The sequence below is a fragment of the Nelumbo lutea genome, chromosome 5 (genome assembly GCF_056320005.1).
Source record: "Nelumbo lutea isolate HS-2025 chromosome 5, American lotus-T2T, whole genome shotgun sequence".
Taxonomy (NCBI): Eukaryota; Viridiplantae; Streptophyta; class Magnoliopsida; order Proteales; family Nelumbonaceae; genus Nelumbo; species Nelumbo lutea.
In genome coordinates, this window is record NC_142688.1 from 49219032 (window position 1) to 49241417 (window position 22386).

The 22386-nt window shown below is 40.5% G+C and overlaps 1 protein-coding gene and 1 pseudogene across 1 annotated transcript; both read right to left on the bottom strand.

Annotated features, from left to right (window-relative positions):
* Positions 1-2838: 2838 nt before the first annotated feature.
* LOC148852271 (wall-associated receptor kinase 5 pseudogene) lies at positions 2839-6583 on the bottom strand (annotated as a pseudogene).
* A 2018-nt stretch (positions 6584-8601) lies between these two features.
* Positions 8602-10810, bottom strand: LOC148852272 (wall-associated receptor kinase 3-like). The gene is made up of 3 exons (XM_088945774.1): positions 10015-10810; positions 9518-9723; positions 8602-8706 (listed from the first exon to the last, which is right to left on the bottom strand). The coding sequence occupies exons 1-3, from the start codon at positions 10808-10810 to the stop codon at positions 8602-8604; spliced, it is 1107 nt and encodes a 368-aa protein (XP_088801900.1).
* Positions 10811-22386: the final 11576 nt, after the last annotated feature.

Consider the following 22386-nt stretch of genomic DNA (forward strand, 5'->3'; position numbering starts at 1 on the left):
CAAATTTAATCTACAACCATTTTATTGTGTTTAAAATGACAAAAAGAAGTTTTAAAATGTTAATTATTTTAAAGTGTATATGTATAATAAATGTATATAAATATAAAATATTAAATTTATCAATTATAAATTTATATAATTGTACATAATATCTTTATGTATACATAATTATACTACATATATACATAAAATAATAATTTTTATTGAACTTGGATTTTAGGCAGACCCAATGATGTTAAATCCACATTTGATCCAATTATTAATTACATACTAGTTCTAACATCCAAATCCAGGATTTTCAGATTTAGAGTCTATTAATGGCCCTACTAGGTAGGTCCAAGCTAAGCAACCCCTAAGCTCAACCTGGAAGTTATATATGAGGTTCAAAATATTGATACAGGGTGATATGTCGATAGTGTGTATACACTGTATCGGTACTCTTTTTTTTGTTATTTTTTTTTCAAATATGGTTCATAGGGGCTGCTTTAAGGGCAATCTATCTTCTGAACCAGTTATCGACCCAACCTCGATACGATACGTATCAGTCGATGTTGCCTGATATGTATCAATATTTTGAACCTTAGTTATATACATATATATTTAGATAACAAGTTTCATATAAATATATAGATCAGAAATTTTATATATTTTTTATAATAAACTAAAATTACGTAGAAATTTTAATTTGTAAAAGAATCATAGCTTAGTTAACATAGGCAATCCGGTACCTATCCCAAGCCTAAACAAACATTATTATGCTTGGGGGTGTGGGCTAGGCTGGGCTAGGAAACCTTAAAAACTATTAATACACTATAATGATTTGGCCTGAGATCTTTTATGTTTTTTTGGTTCATTAGGCTATACAATGTGGGTAGCCCATCCCCATAGCCATTCAGCTTCAATCTTAATAATTTTTATCTAAGTAGTAAGAAAACCCAAAAATAATGCATGCTTGGATTGTACTCGGTTTGGTTCAGTCTAATTACAAATGTCACATTGCTCTTAGGGGTGCAAGTTAGGGGAAGGGTCAAGTCGAGGATCAACCAAAGCCCAACCCAAAGTCTTAAAACTTGAGCTCAGGTTTGGGTTAATTTAATTATGACTAAAAATGGTAATATATAGATTAATTTAATTATGACTACAACCAAATTTTATATATTTACTAATATTTAAGTAACATTTACAAAAAATTGTAAAATTTAATCATTAATATAGTATAGTAAATAAAATAAAACATGAACAGATAATATGAAAAATTAATTATTTTATTAAATAATTAGTAGTAGCTAACTATTTTTGTTAAAAATTATTAATATAATTAACACAAATTACTAAACTATTTTTGTAACAAATTAGTAAAATAAAGATGAATTATTTTAAACAATATTGCATTCCTTCCTTGTAATGGTTATTGATGCTTGTTGTTACACTTTCCCTTGACAAATCCCATGAAACCCACAGGTCCTTGCTAGAATTATATTATTTTAAGTGGAAAGTTTTAAAGAGAAAACAATGGTATAGGTTTCGGCATAAGTTGGCTACATGGTGTTTTTACATTCTTTTCGTAAAACAGTGATAATTAAGATTGGGTTCAGTTCACTGAGTTGATCACATTTGAACTTGGTGTTTTTGGTTTTCGAAGGTTACTTTGGTTCTCCATTTGAACATCTGAACACATTTTTGAATTCTAAAAATAGATCTCAAATCTCAAAGTTTAACATACCTCTTTATAAATTTAGATCCAAATTAAGAGTTTAATTGAACTATAATGTAAATAATATTTATTATATTTTTTAAGGTAAAATAAAATTTTACCAAAACAAAAAAGAATAGATGTACAGTATACAAGATACATCAGCCCAAGGTACAGAAGTACTGATCTCACCGGGTCCAAAAAGCACTCAAAACACAAGCGAACTACCCAAATTACAGATCCCGCCCCTCAACAACAACAACTCCATCCATACAACCATTCATCGACACCTTACCATCACCCTAGCTAGCTAACAAAAACTAACACGCCTAGCAACTTGAACCCTTTTGCTTTTGGGTTGTGCTTGACGAATGCATGGCTTCCTGCTCGACTTTGTTAAAAATAAACCCCCAGTTTTTGACACTTGATCAAACCGCCTCTAATTCTGGTAGCTCAGCACCATTACTTAATCCTCCTCTCCTATGGTGATTAACGTAGGGGTGGCAATTGGGTGGGTTTGGGTTTGGGTTGAGTTTCAATATAACCTATCTAATTCGTCAATTCATTAATGGCCTATTTAAATAAAGTTAAATGGATTCACCTAACTCCGTCTACCGGCCCAAACCGTTAACCATATAATAACTTTAGTTTTAAGAAAATAGCTTAAAAGCTAAAACCAACTCATTTTTAACAACTTCGCAGTTAGACATGGTCCCCAATATGTTTTTGTTCTCTAACATTATCCCCTCACATCCAACATTGAGGAGAAACAAATGAAAGAGAAAACGAAAACCAATAATAGAAGGAAAGGGAAACATCTTATTATGTGTCATGCAAAGTATGGCTGGTTGAATCCATGTTCTCATACTTGCCAACTTATAATTTAACCATATTGTACCAAACAATGGATCATTTTTTCATTAGAGAGTGGATTAGATACAAAAGTAAGCTTTACTGCATTTTCTTGCAAAAAGTGTTTGCTTCTAGATACTCAAACATGAAAGAATTCTCTTGTAATCAGCTTCCTAAGATTTTATAGTTGGTACAACATGAAATGAAATCTTATTTTTCATAGAAGAAAGTAAAGCATTATTTTCAATGTGCTTTTTTACATTCACTGGATCTCATACATAAGATGATGGAAATCTACTAATAAAATATATAAATAGTTTAATGGAGATGATAAAATCCTTATTTCAATATTGCTATAATGATAGGAAAAGAACATTAGACCTAAGGGATGTCCTACATTATTGCTCAACGAGGGAAATTCATGAACAATATCGTATCTCTTTGCAAAGAAGACTGCTCAGATGTATCACCAACATGATAGAATTGTGAAGGTTCAGATAATAAGCTCACACTCTCTTCTTCTATCGGTTGAACCCATGGTTGTTTTCTCATCCTTTTCAAGTTTTGTAGCTCCATTGCAACTTCTTCCATTGTGGGCCTTTCTTCACCTTTTAGACTGAGGCATCTTTTTGCAACCTTAGCAACCACACAAAGTTCGTCAACATTTTTCTCATCCACAAATCGATCTTCAATTAGTTCAAAAAGACGATTTTCATTCATTGATGAAATGAAATATGTAGCCAAGTTTCTTTGTTCTTGTGGTCTTTCAAAAGAAAGAGGTTTTTTACCTGTTAAGAGCTCTACAAGAACCACTCCAAAGCTATAAACATCACTTTTCTCTGTCAATTGACTTGTGTGGAAATATTCTGGGTCCAAATATCCCAATGTCCCTTGAACCAATGTGGTTATTTGAGATTGATCCGTAGGAAGTAACTTGGAAACTCCAAAATCAGAAACTTTTGCAATATATTTTTCATCTAATAATATATTTGTGGATTTGATGTCCCTATGAATAATTGGTATAGAGACTTTGGAGTGAAGATAGGCAAATGCGCTAGCTGTTTCTGTTGCAATCCTCAATCGATCTTCCCACGAAAGCAAAATGCCATTGTTTTGATGAATATGGTGAAAAAGGGTTCCATTGGAGATATATTCATAAACCAACAAAGGTACTTCAGTCTCTAAACAACACCCCAAGAGTTTTACCACGTTGCGGTGATTAATTTGAGTTAAAATGACAACCTCATTTATGAATTGCTCCATTTGACTAGCATCCATTATTCTAGACATTTTAATGGCAACAGCTTGATGATTAGGTAAAATGCCTTTGTAAACCGTACCTTGTCCACCTTGGCCTATGACGCACTCTTCATTATAATTATTGGTTGCCAACTTTAACTCTTCGGTTGAGAAGATTTTTAAGAGATTTGAACCTCCATTAGAAAACTGTTGTTGTAAAAGGAAGCCACCATTTTGCTCAAAGTATTTCTCTTTCAATCTCATGAGCTTTCTTTTCCTTATGATCAAGTACAGCCAAGAAATACAGATGAGTAACAAGAAGATGCCAAAGCTTATACCTGCATAGAATATATATCAATCATTAGTTAATGACTGTTATATATGTTGTAATTTTCTCAAGGAACAACATCTCATAAGTTGACTAATAAAATGACCTTTTTTTATGAAAAGAAAAACTAATCATAGAGCTGACAGAATCTATGTAATATTTATTTTTTCTGATTTTTGGTTTAACCCTTACAACATCCCGGACATATACATGATTGAGGGACTTCCTGGAAGTAGCTATGAAGCTAATTAAAATGGCTGGCAGACATTTATACAAAAGGGTGGATCTGAAATATTATTGCAAGAGGTTCCAAGAATACCGAGCTCAGGGAAGAGGCAGGCAAGGCAGACCCATATGTTTTATGGTCTGTATATAGTAGGGATTAGCTGGATACCAATTTTCTTTTATTACCAAGTATATAAAAGATCCCATATGATGAATTAGAGAAATCCATTGTTCATGTTAACTGAAGCACTCCTCTGCTAGGCGTTGTTCAGCATTGTATTCATTTTGAAAAAAGTAATGGGATCAATATTTTTTTTGATAAGAAAATTAAAATTTATTAGTGGGATCAATACTGAGAACCGGTGCTATTTTGCTAGCTAAAATATTGTTTAAATGTGAGATAGATTTTGAAGTAATAACATTTCTAATTCACTCCCAAACCTCTAATCTAGAAAACAGAAATTTATTATCGTTTGTAGTCAGCTTGTAAAACATAAGAACTCGTTTTCTTTCATGTGAAAAGTTGCACTTGAGGTGGTGTTGTGTGTTCAAAGATCAAAATGTAACTACAGAAGCGAGAAATTTGCTATTGCATGCCTGCAGAAAATTGCATAAGGACAAGAGCATTACCTAGGATGACCTTAATTACAGGGAAAGCTTTCTTGCAACCTTGCCCATCTTTCTTACCATCACCATGCGTACCCTTTGGACATGGGCAATTGTATGATCCAATTGTATTAATGCAAGTTCCTATGCAAGGATTTCCTTTTGGATCATGACATTCGTTTACATCTGGCAAAAGAACGATAATAAACAAAGCATTAGCTCAAATATTTAAGTGTTGTAAATTTTACAACAAATCTGAAAATATCAGAAGTTAGAAGAAATGAGTCATTATTGCAATGGCTTTCTCAAACCACAGATTAATATTGATTCTTGGATTTATTAGTAACGCTTTAAAGATTAACAGAAGTTAGAAGAAATGGAGTAATAATGAAATTTATGCTAGCAAGAACTAGGGGAAAACCAAATTAGGTCTTGGGACGTGTGACATAATTTGGCTTGGTTTAGGCTTTGGCCAATCTAAACGTTACATCAAATTTTGGTACATTTGTGGGACGTGTGACATAATTTTATCAAAGGGCAAATATTCGATTCTAGTTCAGATCATTAGAAACAAATGGAAATAATATCACATTTGATGACTTAAATTTATGATTCGTGTATGTAATTTTGGGCTAGGCCAGTGGTAGTTCAAGCCTAAGCCAAGCTGAAATCGGACCCGACAATTGATCCTAAGGTTGTAACTTGTCTCTATATCTAAATATAAATACTGACGAATGAAAAAAAGAATATACTGAAACCGTACCTTGGCAGCCGTGGGGGAGATAAGGATTCCCTTGAAAACCTTGCTTACACTGGCAAAGATAACCCGGACCATTTTTGGAGTCTATGCAATTGGTGTTGTCCCCGCAAGCATAGTCGGTGTTGTGAACTTGTAGTGCTTCCTCGCAAGAAGTATTGCTTCGAATTGCCCAGTCAAGTACTATTGGAGTTCTGAACCCAACGTTTACAAGGTAGTCCACTTTATTTCTTGAATTCCATATATTAGAAGCACTTGAGTTAAACCAGTCTTTGTCAGACAGAAAGGCCATGCTGCATTTGCTCATATTCCAAGTGTAGGCTGTTGTAGATTCATTCTTGTAAATGTCAATTGATATAACATATGAATCAACATCCACAGGTATCTCCTTCTGGCAGCATCCGGTGCCATTACAATGTACATTTGTCACATCCGTGTCATAGCCACAAAATGAAACGCATTCGGCGTACGACTCTGGCAGCACCCTCCGGTAAGCATGCATGACGCCATTTGTGTTACAACCAATAGCCGTAAGTTTGTTCCGGGAGTTGGATAATCTATATGCGTAAGGAATTTCGGTTGCGAAGTTGTCTGTTTTCTCCCCCATTTCACATTCGACAGCAGCCCAATAGGAGAAAGTTAATTCACCTTGCAGTGATATGTTCAACACAATTTTGTCACCATATTCATCATAATCAGGGCCATACATCATCAGTTGCGGATGGTCAGAGGCTGTATTGCACAACAACTTGAATTCATCTCTATAACAGCTTGGATCATCTCCAACGAGGCCAAACGGGTACGGGATGCTGACATTTCCGCATTTACTTTGACAACCTAGCTCTGTCTCTGGAGATGTTGGAATGACTGTTGCAATTGTCATCATCACAAGTTGTTATAAGACAAGGTAAAGGAACACGGTTAAAGCCTTGGTTTTTAAAACCGAACCGGCTAGGGGTCCGGTTACCGGTTCCTTCTGACAAAAATAATTTTAAAAATTAAAGAAATTGGAAAATGGTCAAAATCGTTTGAATGGTTCAAACAATTAATTGGCCGGTTCAATGGTTTGCTGACTAAAATCAACGGTTTTAGAGAAAAAAACAGTCTTGGAGGAAAACAGAGCCAGTCAGGTCAGGTGACCAGTTCCCAGTTTTTTCGTTCCAACCGTTCAATCCGGTCCAGTATTGAAAATCATAGTTAAAGCATATTTCTGTTTTCTTTCCAGTTTAAAAAAGATTTTTTATGTAATTTTGAAAAGGATTTAATACTGATCTTATGTGAGTTCAAATCAACCCCCCACAAGGAGCCTTCCTTTCTCATTCCCCTTTCCCGCCTCCTCCTTAACTCTCTCTCTCTCTCTCTTCATTATCCCTCCCTATCCTTTACATTAAGTCACATCGCTAAGCATCCCTGAGATAGTTGAGGAATAGCCAGTCCACAAAGAGTCGAAAGCTCCTGGGATTAGTAACTAAGCATCCCTGAGATGAGACCTCGGAAGACACTTCAGATAAGCAAGCCGAAGACAAAAGATCTCAACCACTCCTGACCTCGACCATGGTAAGACCAAGGCCTGCACCTTAAAAAGAAAGAGAAAAAGGGTAGCACACAAGCTCAGGACCAAAAAGCAAACTGATGAGGGCGGATTTGGCCCTCTAGTGAAATTGTGACACCTGGCACCTCATGCCAACCAAGTGCAGCCTCTTGACAACTGGGCAGCTCGGGAAGCTAGACAAAGCTTGCCACTTACAGACAGCTCGGCATAGCTCACCACAGGCAGCTCGGCAGAGCTTGCCATAGCTCGGGGAGCTCGGCATAGCTCTCCCCCACAGCTTGCCACTTGTAGGGTAGCTTGGTACAGAAGAGTAGTTCGGCATATCGTAGGAAGATCTCCTGCCTGACAATCGTACCTGACAAATCCGGAGACCTGCGCATGCGTCTCTCGCCAGGCGGCGCCATGCCTGCCAGCCCTGAGAGCTGTCCCTTGCCTGGCAGAGCTGTACTCTGCAACAGCTGCCTACACCTGCCACCTCAACTCTGGCAGTAACGGCTGCGGTAGAGAGATAGAGGCGATTATGACTGACTTGATAGAGGCAGTTACGCCTGATTTGACAGGACACTGCTATATAAGGACTCTGGCCCCCAAAGACAAGGGAGAGAGAAAGGAAATGAAGGTAATCCCTACTCTCTATCTCTCTCATCTCTCTTCAAGCTCTCTACAATCAGAGTGCTAACTTAAGCATCGGAGAGTCCCCGCCGAGTAAATACCCCCGGGCCCTCTGATTCAGTTCTCACAGGTCCCTCAGCTCCCGCCACCTACGAAGAGGAGGAAAAGATGGAGTTCTCGCAGGTCTCTTAGCTCCCACTGCCTACAAAGGAGAGGAGATCACCTCATGCAGACTACACTAGAGAGCTCCACCATCCTCTGAGTTACAGGCCGCCTAGGAGTAGGTTAAATGACGAGTCAGGCAGTTCGCCATCAGGGAGCTCAACATAGCTCTCCCCAGCTCGGCATAGCTCTCCCCCAGGCAGTTTGCCATCAGGGTGCTCGGCATAGCTCTCTCCAGCTCGGCATAGCTCTCCCCCAGGTATTTCGCCATCAGGGAGCTCGACATAGCTCTCCCCCAGGCAGTTCGCCACCAGGGAGCTCTACCATCATCTCCTGGGAGCAGGTCAAATGATGAGGTACTTAACAAAAAATAAAAAAAATGGTACGTGACCAGAACCGATTACATCACATACTTCCATTAATTAGCAAAGATTTGTACATAATTCTAGGCTTAGGATATTGAGTTGTTTCTACATGAAAAGAAGAAAAAGAATGGTCAACACTACAGCAACAAAAGTGGAGTAGAACAAGACATGAACTCAGACTAGTATCAGCAGCAGCAACCAACAGGCATTTCAATCCTTGGTAGGGCAATCGACCTCTTCATTCTCCTCAGGCATGTCCATGGCTGCAGTGTTATCCTCTATAGGAGGAGTGGTAGCATCGTAAGGGCCCCAGCCCTATGTAACCAAACCGATGTTGGGGAAATGGTATAACACCCTGTTCCGAAAGAGATTGAATCCCATCTCAAAGGAATGCACAACAAAGTTGTTGATCGCATACTAGTACTCCTTCAAGCCCTTGAACTGAGCAATAGCGTCCTCACCTACACCTAAATAAGCACCTAACCAGTACAAGTCGTAAGCTCGGAAAAGAAGAGTTTGATAAATAAAGAATTGAAGTGACAAAACAAACCAGCCTCCTCACTCATTAGCCTGGCATGGATCAACATCGAGAAAGACATGTAGCGCATCACGTCAATCTCCTCAATCATACCTATCGCTGCCCTCTACTCCTCAGTAAGCCGGGCCAACGCAAGCTGCAATGCCTTAGTCCTCGGCTCTTGGAGCACAGCCAGGAGAGGTGAACCTCTAGGACAACACACAAAGAAGAACATCTCCTTCCAGTGCTTTACAGAGGATGAGGTCCTGACCAACACCTTGATGTGCTGCCTCACCGAGAAGTAGTGGTACCCCTGCTGGTGGTGTTTCAGTTGAAGGAAGTAGGAAACCATCCCCAAGGTAAGCTCAACATCAAGGACAGAATAGTAGGAGATGAGGCCAATCAAGAATTTAAAGGAGTTCGACATCAAATTCGCTGATAGCACTCGGTACCACTCAAACACGTCGACTATTCCCTCATGCAATCAAGAATCTAAAGGAGTTCGACATCAAATTGTTGTAGTATGAGATGGTGTAATCAAGAGGAAGTCTAATTACTCCAATTGTACTAAATTTCTCTTACAGGGAATTGTTATAAATGACCACATACCTTTGCATCCATTGGAATTGTTATAAATGACAACATACCTTGGCATCCGTTGGAGAGATAAGGATTCCCATGATAACCTTCCATACAATGACAGATGTATCCACGATTGTTGGTAGAGTTGGAGCAGTCGGTGTTCTTCCCGCATGCATAGTTGATAGATGCCTTCTCACATGTCTTGCTCTTGGCAGCAATTGACCCGTCTACCACTACGTACCCAAAAAGAATGCTGGTATATATTATTATTTGGATGGGTCAGGTCGGGTTTGGTGAACCTATTCCAACCAGTCAAGTCGTGTTATTGCGCATAGGATCGGGTTTAGGTCGAACAAAATCCGTATAGAACCCGTTCCATGTGACACAAAACAGCAAGGCATTTATCATGCTACTTTCATAATTTTAATATTTGTATTTGAATTTTAAAGTAAAAGAAGAAAAATTCTTTGAACTTAATACCATACCTCGGCATCCATCGTGTAGATAGGGATTCCCTTGATAACCTGGCAGGCAGTTGCAAAGATATCCAGCGCCATTTGAGGAGTTGGTGCAATAGGTGTTACTCCCACAGGCATACCCAGCCACGTCTCTTTGTGCTTCCTCGCAACTCTGGTTTCGAATTGCCCAGTCCAGTACTATGGAAGTCCTTATCCCAACGTTAAGAAGGTATTCAACATTGTTTCTTATGTCCCAGAGATGTGAAACTTGTGAGTCAAATGAATCCTGGGCGTCGGACAGAAGAACACCCAACCCACATCTACTTATGTTCCATGTGTATTCGAAGTAGTTACGGCTCCCTATGCTTACTAAAAACTCATTAAGATCGTTTGGTATGGTTGTCTGGCAGCAACCAAAGCCACCGCAAGATGAACTAGCTGTCACTTTTGTATCGTTCAAGCATGATGATCGACAATCCACATAGCCCTCGAAATCATCCAATTTGCCATACATGTCGCAACCGACTGCCATGAATCTGTTTCTGGTATTGGAGAGCCTGTATGTGTTTGCAAAAGAATATCCAATGTCATAGCCCACCAGGTCTTCACCCGTGTAACATTGGACACTTCCCAGAATGGAAGTCGTTAGTTGATGAGCATCAAGTGATATATGGAGAATGGTTGGATCATCTCCCACATAATCGCCATAAAACGTCAATTTTGGAGGAAGGATAGCAGTGTCGCAGAATAACTTGAAGTCATGATTTTTGAAACAGGTTGGATCATCTCCCACTAGGCCAAACGGGTATGGGATGCTAACATTCCCACATTTGCTTTGGCACCCAGGCCTTGTATCTGGCATTGTCAAAGTTGCTGTTATCGACTCATCATTTTCTCATTTTAATTTCCTTTTTTCATTCAAGTTGAACAAGTTGAACAAAGAAAAGGATTTCTTCAAAAACTGCAGGGGTGAAATTTGTATATCCAAGCCATAGCAATAGGTGGTTTAGTGTAGAGAAGTAAAAGATGCTTATAATTACCTTTGTATATCCAACTTAAATAGTGATATTTTAAGCAAAATTCATAAAAGAGTGAAAGAAGCCATACCTTGGCATCCATGGGGGAGGTAAGGATTCCCATGATAGCCTTGCATGCATTGGCAACTATATCCAAGGCTGCTGTTGGTGATAGAGCAGTTGGTGTTCTCCCCGCATGCGTAATTTCTGCTTTCTTTTTCACATGTCCTGTTCGCATTTGATCCGTCCAATTCTATGCATACAAATTAATGTTTTTAAATTACAAGCTGTTTATTTTTCAGATTAAGAGAAAATTAAAAATTCAGAGTAAATTAATGAGATCCGAGTATGTTTTTAAATTACAAGCTGTTTATTTTAAATTACAAGCTGTTCATTTATGGGATTTTTAGATTGCACTCCACGAATTCGGATTTAAAATCTCCCTCAACACCAGCTGACAGCACGTGACACAAGGCAGATTCAATCCTTGGATCACACCCTTAGTCGATTTAACAGTTGGAATACTCACCCTTGGATCACACCGCGAGGCCTCCGATTCCTTTTCACTGATTGCAAGTGAGACCTTCTGCCTCATCCCTACTAGAAATCCCAGTACTGACCTTACTCCCATTTTGTGGTAGCATCAAATATAATTTGAGTTGAACCAAGCCATTGTTGTAAGAAGTTATTCTAAATAAAAGCATACTGATCAAGAGTAGGGGTATCAATTGGACTAGATTTGGTCCAATCCAATCTAGTCCAATGTGAATTCATTATAAATGGAGCAGGTTCAATCCAATCCAATGATTATTTTGGATAATTTTGGATCGGTTTAATTCAATGTTTAGACCGTCCAATCTGTTCAAATTTGTTTTAATTTAGATTAATTGTAACTCAAACCTAGTCCATTGACACCCATACTTTTAACTTCTATCAATGAACCATATATTAGCTCAATCCAACCCAATCCAATATAAACTTATTACAATTGGACTAGGTTCAATTCGATCAAATAGATACTTTGAACGATTAAATCTGGACTCTAGAGTGATCCAATTCAATATGTCTTGCTGGTCCATCCATTGTTGGTTAGTCCAATATGTCCAAATTGATTTTATGGATCCAATAACAACCCTAATGAGTAGTATAAGTACATATTGTCTATCCTCACTGTGATTTTAATGAAGATACCAAATTGGAATCACAAAAACATCCAGCATGACACACAAGCTGATGCGGACCCACAACGGATCTATAGCTCACCATAGAACAGCGATGAGCTCAAAACTATCACAGTAATGCAATGGATGAAAACACTATCAACTAAATTCGCTAATAGTAGGACATCCATCAGGATCAAACAGGAACATGTCAGATTAGTTCTGATGCCACCCGTGCCATGTCACTACAGCAAACTTGTTAAGGGAAGTAACACACATGTAGTATGAGAATCCTCTGACAAAAGGAAACTTCATCTTAGAAAGATCTCATAAGACAGATGGCAAACCCCTAGCAGTGTTCCCTTGTCAGTCGACACCGAATTGAATATTCCCTTTCCAAATAGGAGTCAAATCCTTATTGGCTCATTCCTTTCAGGAGCTCGGGATCTCCCTTTATCGGAGGGGGTTCAGATCATAATGAAGACATGACTCTCTGTCAATAGAAGCTCATAGCCTACCCATGTTCCTAGCCTCCCTTTGCCTTTCAAGGAGACCACCATACTTGCCCTTACGACTACATCTATATTAGAATCTCTAGTTATGTTCTTGATCGTGGAGATGACTGCTCACAGAATTAACCTTTCCCCAATCCCATAGGAACAGTCCAACAACCTTGACAACACTAACACAGAAGTTGATGAACATATTAGCCTGGAAACTGTCGACCAGGTTGATATTGAGATCTTGACCAACAAGGTGTACAAGTTTTGACCGTCTAGAACAGATGCAAGCCAAAATGAGAGGCATCCAACAAAAAATGATAGTGATTGAACACACGCCATTCACTCCTATTAGCCCTTCTACACCCGTCCCCGCAGTCTATCTTGGGAGTCTAAACACTGGAGCAACAGAACATCCATCCGAAACCAATCTTGTAGCCACACCATACGCGGCGTAGAGGACCTGCTTCTTTGCTATTGAACAACCTTGTGAAGTCCAACCAGGTAGTGCGACGGTGGAGGCACCCATCAGTCGAATGGAGATAAGGGAATACATCCAAGGCTTGGTGGAAGAGAGCCGGAACATATCCCTCTGGTTATGTTCCTTTGCAATAGTGGCCACAATACGATGGGTAGAAGGGGAGCCCACAGGAACACACCAACAAGTTTGAAGATGCACTAGGAGTGTTCTCTTTCGATGAAGACCTATAGGTTCGAGAATTCTCTAAATCCTTGACTAGGCCAACAGACTCGTGGTTTGTCAACCTGACGGCAGGGAGCATCGACTCTTGGGATGAGTTAGCCAAGAAATTCTTATCCAAGTGGTTCACCCTCAAGTAGAGGTTGACGATGGTTGACCTACACAACACGGAACGTGTTGGGGAAGACCTATTGGCATATGTCATACGATTTCAAAAACTGACACACTCGGTCTTTGAAGAGCACACAACAGAAAAGGGCTTCGTGGAACAATGCATCCAGGGGATGCACCCAACATGTAGGATTGGGATCAAAAACATCAAGATTGAAACATTCAATCAGCTCTAAAAATGTGTTGAGAGAACAACATAGACTGTCACCACCCTGGAATCACGGCTAGCTTCATTAGGGCTACAATATGCTAAGAACAAGACATATGTCGTTGATTGCAGACCCAAAATGTAGGATTGGGATCGAAAACATCGAGATTGAAACATTCAACCAACTCTGGAAATGCATTGAGAGAATAGCACAGACTATCACCACCCCGAAATCATGGCTAGCTTCATCAGGGCTATAGTACACTAACAATGAGACATATGTCATCGATCATAGACCCCAAAATACTAGAGAAACCAGCCAAGGGCATTACTATCTTGACGACAACCAAATATGATGAAATGGCCCACTGCCAACACCCCCTCCATTCCCCTACACCAATAGTGAAGTGATCACGATCATGAGCAAGCTCATGGAAGATCTTGTAATCAACCTACCACCACCAGTAGCTAGAGTCGATCCCGAGAAGGGAAAGCATGGGAGAAGATGGTGTAGTTATCACCAGTGGCTGAATCATGATCTGGTAGATTGCTTCACCCTCTGGCGGCTCTTCGCATAGAAAAGTGAAATTGGATGATTTTGCTAAAAAGAAGCCAACATAGGTAGACACAAACCCCCACCCCTTGCACTCGCAAGGAGGTAGCATAAACATGGTCAAATCTTTAGGAGGCGATCATGTAGATGTGTTAATACAACGGTTTGAGCAGAACCCGAACTTGTAATAGTTCCTCAACAAATAAGGGGCCAATGCCACGGTGCAACAACTCGCCATCATGGCATTGGTGAAAGCTTTTAGGAGACTATTTGAACCACACTGCATAAGAAAGTCCTATGTAGAATTCACCCCAGATGACGTGTTGGCCACAAACCCCCACAACAACCAGCCCCTGTATATCATAGCCAAAATAGAGGGTATGAGATGCAGTGCTCCTTACTTAACCAAGGAAGTTCTGTAAACCAGATCTTCCTCCACACCTTGAAACTCATGAATATATTGAAGGAAACTATCAGAGGGCTACCTAAGGAGGCCATGGATTTTAATGGGAATGCATCTATCACGGAAGGGTCAATTGAATTGCTAGTAGCTATTGGGCCTTTCTTCATCAACCATGATTTCTAGATGATATATAAGAAAATGGCGTACCACAACTTGCTGGGTCAAGCATAAGGGATGCACCATCAGGATTCCAATCACCCATGTCCCATTTGATAGATTGGAAGCACACCTGCAAGATGCCATGTACTACACAGAGCTTGCTGAAAAAAGGGAAACTCAAGTGGCCAAAGTGGAAATCATGCAATTGTCGAACCCAATGAATGAGCCTCTGACAACCTCAGAGAGAAATAAGCGATCTAGGTGTGTATGGGTGACAGGCAAAAGTAGAAAGAGTTACTACACCATTGTGAAAGAATATGAAGAAGTCGACATCTTAGTTACAAGGAAAGTTGTCTCAGAGGTATGATTCGTATTACCCTGTCTTGTCTTTTAATAAGAGTAATTGGTTTGCTTTTTAAAATAAAAGAGGAAAATAAGTACACATATGCACTCCAAACATTGTTTCATTCAAAACTATTCTGTTAAAAGACCAACTATGAAACCACTATGCAAAGATATCATGATGCTTTCATCGCAAGAAGAACCTGAACATACACAACAAAACAAAATAGCATCGAGAGTACACAAACTAATATCCTTAAAACATATGATAATGATAGGAGAAATACTGAGATAGTATTAATAACAGGACCATTCTAAGAAAACAAGGGAATACTGGATGAAATACACACACCTCCTAAGCACATGCAAGATTCGAATGGCATAGTAGAGGAACCCTTGGAAGAAGTTAACATGGCCACCGAAGGAATGGAAAGGAGGCTATTGTTTGTGTCAACCAAGTTAGGCACTAAAGAGAAGGCAAAGTTGTTTGGCAAACAAGGTGTACGAGTTTTGACCATCTAGAATAGATGCAAGCCAAAATGAGAGGCATCCAACAAAAAATGATAATGATTGAACACTCCCCATTCACTCCTATTAGCCCTTCTACACCCGTCCCCGCAGGCTATCTTGGGAGTCTAAAACCTAGAGCAACAGAACATCCATCCGAAACCAATCTTGTAGCCGCACCATACACGGCGTAGAGGACCTGCTTCTTTGCTGTTGAACAACCTTGTGTAGTCCAACCAGGTAGTGCGACGGTGGAGGCACCCATCAGTCGAATGGAGATAAGGGAGTACGTCCAAGGCTTGGTGGAAGAAAGCCGGAACATATCCCTCTGGTTATGTTCCTTTGCAATAGTGGCCACAATACGATGGGTAGAAGGGGAGCCCACAGGAACACACCAACAAGTTTGAAGATGCACTAGGAGTGTTCTCTTTCGATGAAGACTTATAGGTTCGAGAATTCTCTAAATCCTTGACTAGGTCAACATACTCGTGGTTTGTCAACCTGACGGCTGGGAGCATCGACTCTTGGGATGAGTTAGCCAAGAAATTCTTATCCAAGTGGTTCACCCTCAAGTGGAGGTTGACGATGGTTGACTTACACAACACGGAACAACGTGTTGGGGAAGACCTATTGGCATATGTCATACGATTTCAAAAACTGACACACTCGGTCTTTGAAGAGCACACAATAGAAAAGGGCTTCATGGAACAATGCATCCAGGGGATGCACCCAACATGTAGGATTGGGATCAAAAACATCAAGATTGAAACATTCAATCAGCTCTAAAAATGTGTTGAGAGAACAACATAGACTGTCACCACCCTGGAATCACGGCTAGCTTCATTAGGGCTACAATATGCTAAGAACAAGACATATGTCGTTGATTGCAGACCCAAAATGTAGGATTGGGATCGAAAACATCGAGATTGAAACATTCAACCAACTCTGGAAATGCATTGAGAGAATAGCACAGACTATCACCACCCCGAAATCATGGCTAGCTTCATCAGGGCTATAGTACACTAACAATGAGACATATGTCATCGATCATAGACCCCAAAATACTAGAGAAACCAGCCAAGGGCATTACTATCTTGACGACAACCAAATATGATGAAATGGCCCACTGCCAACACCCCCTCCATTCCCCTACACCAATAGTGAAGTGATCACGATCATGAGCAAGCTCATGGAAGATCTTGTAATCAACCTACCACCACCAGTAGCTAGAGTCGATCCCGAGAAGGGAAAGCATGGGAGAAGATGGTGTAGTTATCACCAGTGGCTGAATCATGATCTGGTAGATTGCTTCACCCTCTGGCGGCTCTTCGCATAGAAAAGTGAAATTGGATGATTTTGCTAAAAAGAAGCCAACATAGGTAGACACAAACCCCCACCCCTTGCACTCGCAAGGAGGTAGCATAAACATGGTCAAATCTTTAGGAGGCGATCATGTAGATGTGTTAATACAACGGTTTGAGCAGAACCCGAACTTGTAATAGTTCCTCAACAAATAAGGGGCCAATGCCACGGTGCAACAACTCGCCATCATGGCATTGGTGAAAGCTTTTAGGAGACTATTTGAACCACACTGCATAAGAAAGTCCTATGTAGAATTCACCCCAGATGACGTGTTGGCCACAAACCCCCACAACAACCAGCTCCTGTATATCATAGCCAAAATAGAGGGTATGAGATGCAGTGCTCCTTACTTAACCAAGGAAGTTCTGTAAACCAGATCTTCCTCCACACCTTGAAACTCATGAATATATTGAAGGAAACTATCAGAGGGCTACCTAAGGAGGCCATGGATTTTAATGGGAATGCATCTATCACGGAAGGGTCAATTGAATTGCTAGTAGCTATTGGGCCTTTCTTCATCAACCATGATTTCTAGATGATATATAAGAAAATGGCGTACCACAACTTGCTGGGTCAAGCATAAGGGATGCACCATCAGGATTCCAATCACCCATGTCCCATTTGATAGATTGGAAGCACACCTGCAAGATGCCATGTACTACACAGAGCTTGCTGAAAAAAGGGAAACTCAAGTGGCCAAAGTGGAAATCATGCAATTGTCGAACCCAATGAATGAGCCTCTGACAACCTCAGAGAGAAATAAGCGATCTAGGTGTGTATGGGTGACAGGCAAAAGTAGAAAGAGTTACTACACCATTGTGAAAGAATATGAAGAAGTCGACATCTTAGTTACAAGGAAAGTTGTCTCAGAGGTATGATTCGTATTACCCTGTCTTGTCTTTTAATAAGAGTAATTGGTTTGCTTTTTAAAATAAAAGAGGAAAATAAGTACACATATGCACTCCAAACATTGTTTCATTCAAAACTATTCTGTTAAAAGACCAACTATGAAACCACTATGCAAAGATATCATGATGCTTTCATCGCAAGAAGAACCTGAACATACACAACAAAACAAAATAGCATCGAGAGTACACAAACTAATATCCTTAAAACATATGATAATGATAGGAGAAATACTGAGATAGTATTAATAACAGGACCATTCTAAGAAAACAAGGGAATACTGGATGAAATACACACACCTCCTAAGCACATGCAAGATTCGAATGGCATAGTAGAGGAACCCTTGGAAGAAGTTAACATGGCCACCGAAGGAATGGAAAGGAGGCTATTGTTTGTGTCAACCAAGTTAGGCACTAAAGAGAAGGCAAAGTTGTTTGGCAAACAAGGTGTACGAGTTTTGACCATCTAGAATAGATGCAAGCCAAAATGAGAGGCATCCAACAAAAAATGATAATGATTGAACACTCCCCATTCACTCCTATTAGCCCTTCTACACCCGTCCCCGCAGGCTATCTTGGGAGTCTAAAACCTAGAGCAACAGAACATCCATCCGAAACCAATCTTGTAGCCGCACCATACACGGCGTAGAGGACCTGCTTCTTTGCTGTTGAACAACCTTGTGTAGTCCAACCAGGTAGTGCGACGGTGGAGGCACCCATCAGTCGAATGGAGATAAGGGAGTACGTCCAAGGCTTGGTGGAAGAAAGCCGGAACATATCCCTCTGGTTATGTTCCTTTGCAATAGTGGCCACAATACGATGGGTAGAAGGGGAGCCCACAGGAACACACCAACAAGTTTGAAGATGCACTAGGAGTGTTCTCTTTCGATGAAGACTTATAGGTTCGAGAATTCTCTAAATCCTTGACTAGGTCAACATACTCGTGGTTTGTCAACCTGACGGCTGGGAGCATCGACTCTTGGGATGAGTTAGCCAAGAAATTCTTATCCAAGTGGTTCACCCTCAAGTGGAGGTTGACGATGGTTGACTTACACAACACGGAACAACGTGTTGGGGAAGACCTATTGGCATATGTCATACGATTTCAAAAACTGACACACTCGGTCTTTGAAGAGCACACAATAGAAAAGGGCTTCATGGAACAATGCATCCAGGGGATGCACCCAACATGTAGGATTGGGATCAAAAACATCAAGATTGAAACATTCAATCAGCTCTAAAAATGTGTTGAGAGAACAACATAGACTGTCACCACCCTGGAATCACGGCTAGCTTCATTAGGGCTACAATATGCTAAGAACAAGACATATGTCGTTGATTGCAGACCCAAAATGTAGGATTGGGATCGAAAACATCGAGATTGAAACATTCAACCAACTCTGGAAATGCATTGAGAGAATAGCACAGACTATCACCACCCCGAAATCATGGCTAGCTTCATCAGGGCTATAGTACACTAACAATGAGACATATGTCATCGATCATAGACCCCAAAATACTAGAGAAACCAGCCAAGGGCATTACTATCTTGACGACAACCAAATATGATGAAATGGCCCACTGCCAACACCCCCTCCATTCCCCTACACCAATAGTGAAGTGATCACGATCATGAGCAAGCTCATGGAAGATCTTGTAATCAACCTACCACCACCAGTAGCTAGAGTCGATCCCGAGAAGGGAAAGCATGGGAGAAGATGGTGTAGTTATCACCAGTGGCTGAATCATGATCTGGTAGATTGCTTCACCCTCTGGCGGCTCTTCGCATAGAAAAGTGAAATTGGATGATTTTGCTAAAAAGAAGCCAACATAGGTAGACACAAACCCCCACCCCTTGCACTCGCAAGGAGGTAGCATAAACATGGTCAAATCTTTAGGAGGCGATCATGTAGATGTGTTAATACAACGGTTTGAGCAGAACCCGAACTTGTAATAGTTCCTCAACAAATAAGGGGCCAATGCCACGGTGCAACAACTCGCCATCATGGCATTGGTGAAAGCTTTTAGGAGACTATTTGAACCACACTGCATAAGAAAGTCCTATGTAGAATTCACCCCAGATGACGTGTTGGCCACAAACCCCCACAACAACCAGCTCCTGTATATCATAGCCAAAATAGAGGGTATGAGATGCAGTGCTCCTTACTTAACCAAGGAAGTTCTGTAAACCAGATCTTCCTCCACACCTTGAAACTCATGAATATATTGAAGGAAACTATCAGAGGGCTACCTAAGGAGGCCATGGATTTTAATGGGAATGCATCTATCACGGAAGGGTCAATTGAATTGCTAGTAGCTATTGGGCCTTTCTTCATCAACCATGATTTCTAGATGATATATAAGAAAATGGCGTACCACAACTTGCTGGGTCAAGCATAAGGGATGCACCATCAGGATTCCAATCACCCATGTCCCATTTGATAGATTGGAAGCACACCTGCAAGATGCCATGTACTACACAGAGCTTGCTGAAAAAAGGGAAACTCAAGTGGCCAAAGTGGAAATCATGCAATTGTCGAACCCAATGAATGAGCCTCTGACAACCTCAGAGAGAAATAAGCGATCTAGGTGTGTATGGGTGACAGGCAAAAGTAGAAAGAGTTACTACACCATTGTGAAAGAATATGAAGAAGTCGACATCTTAGTTACAAGGAAAGTTGTCTCAGAGGTATGATTCGTATTACCCTGTCTTGTCTTTTAATAAGAGTAATTGGTTTGCTTTTTAAAATAAAAGAGGAAAATAAGTACACATATGCACTTATTAGCCCTTCTACACCCATTCACTCCTATTAGCCCTTCTACACCCATCCTCGTAGGCTATCTTGGGAGTCTAAAACCTAGAGCAACAGAACATCCATCTGAAACCAATCTTGTAGCCGCACCATACGCGGCGTAGAGGACCTGCTTCTTTGCTGTTGAACAACCTTGTGTAGTCCAACCAGGTAGTGCGACGGTGGAGGCACCCATCAGTCGAATGGAGATAAGGGAGTACGTCCAAGGCTTGGTGGAAGAGAGTCGGAACATATCCCTCTGGTTATGTTCCTTTGCAATAGTGGCCACAATACGATGGGCAGAAGGGGAGCCCACAGGAACACACCAACAAGTTTGAAGATGCACTAGGAGTGTTCTCTTTCGATGAAGACCTATAGTACACTAACAATGAGACATATGTTGTTGATCGCAGACCCAAAATGTAGGATTGGGATCGAGAACATCGAGATTGAAACATTCAACCAACTCTGGAAATGCATTGAGAGAATAGCACAGACTATCACCAACCCGAAATCATGGCTAGCTTCATCAGAGCTATAGTACACTAACAATGAGACATATGTCATCGATCATAGACCCCGAAATACTAGAGAAACCAGCCAAGGGCATTACTATCTTAACGACAACTAAATATGATGAAATGGCCCATTACCAACACCCCCTCCATTCCCCTACACCAATAATGAAGTGACGATCATGAGCAAGCTCATGGAAGATCTTGTAATCAACCTACATCCACCACTAGCAGGAGTCAACCCCGAGAAGGGAAAGCATGGAAGAAGATGGTGTAGCTATCACTAGTGGCTGAATCATGATTTCGTAGTCGTGATTACTACCCAAAGCCCTAACCATTTCCCATCCAAATGGTGGTCGAGAATTCAGGATATACATAACATCTAACTTAGAAGCCATAGGCTGTTTGGTAGCCTAAGAGAATGATGAAAAAGTCGAGTGGCCCATCTATTATGCGAGTAGAACTTTGAAACCAATAGAGAACATCTACTTACACATGGAATAATAGTGTCTAGCATTAGTCTTTACTACATAAAAGTGTGATCCAATCAGGTACTTCATTGATAGATCCCTACTCTCTAGAAGATTGGTCGAATGAATGATGAAGCTGATTGAGTATAGTATCGAATACATCCAAACTAGTGTGATAAAGTGTCAAGCAGTCGCAAACCTCCTAGTTGCTTTTCCTACTAGTGATGATTTCCCCATCTCTGAAGAGATACCCAAAGACCTCCCCCTCATCGCGGCAGTAGAGAAGGCAGGATGGGTTATAACATTCGATGGCAATAGTTCCAATTCCTCTACAGGAACCAGAGGTATATTGTCTTCGCCTACCAGATAGACTTCAGCCTACTCCCTCAAATTGCAATTCCCCTACTCCCACAATATCACAGAATATGAAGCACCGGTGATGGGTCTAACAATAGCAAGGGATTCCAAAGGAAAGAAAGTAAAATTCATAGGAGATTCCACGATAGTAATTGGACAAATGGGGGGTCACACCACAGTAAAAGAATTGACAATCTTGTCATATAGAACATTGATCCAAAAATTGACCAAAGACTTGGAGATAACCTATGAAGACCAGAATCGGGCCAAGAATAGATATGTTGATTCTCTAGCCACTCTGGGATCTAAGATACAATCGAGCAGCCCAAATGATAGGGTTATCGACATCCACTACACACTATTGATCGCTACCCTCTG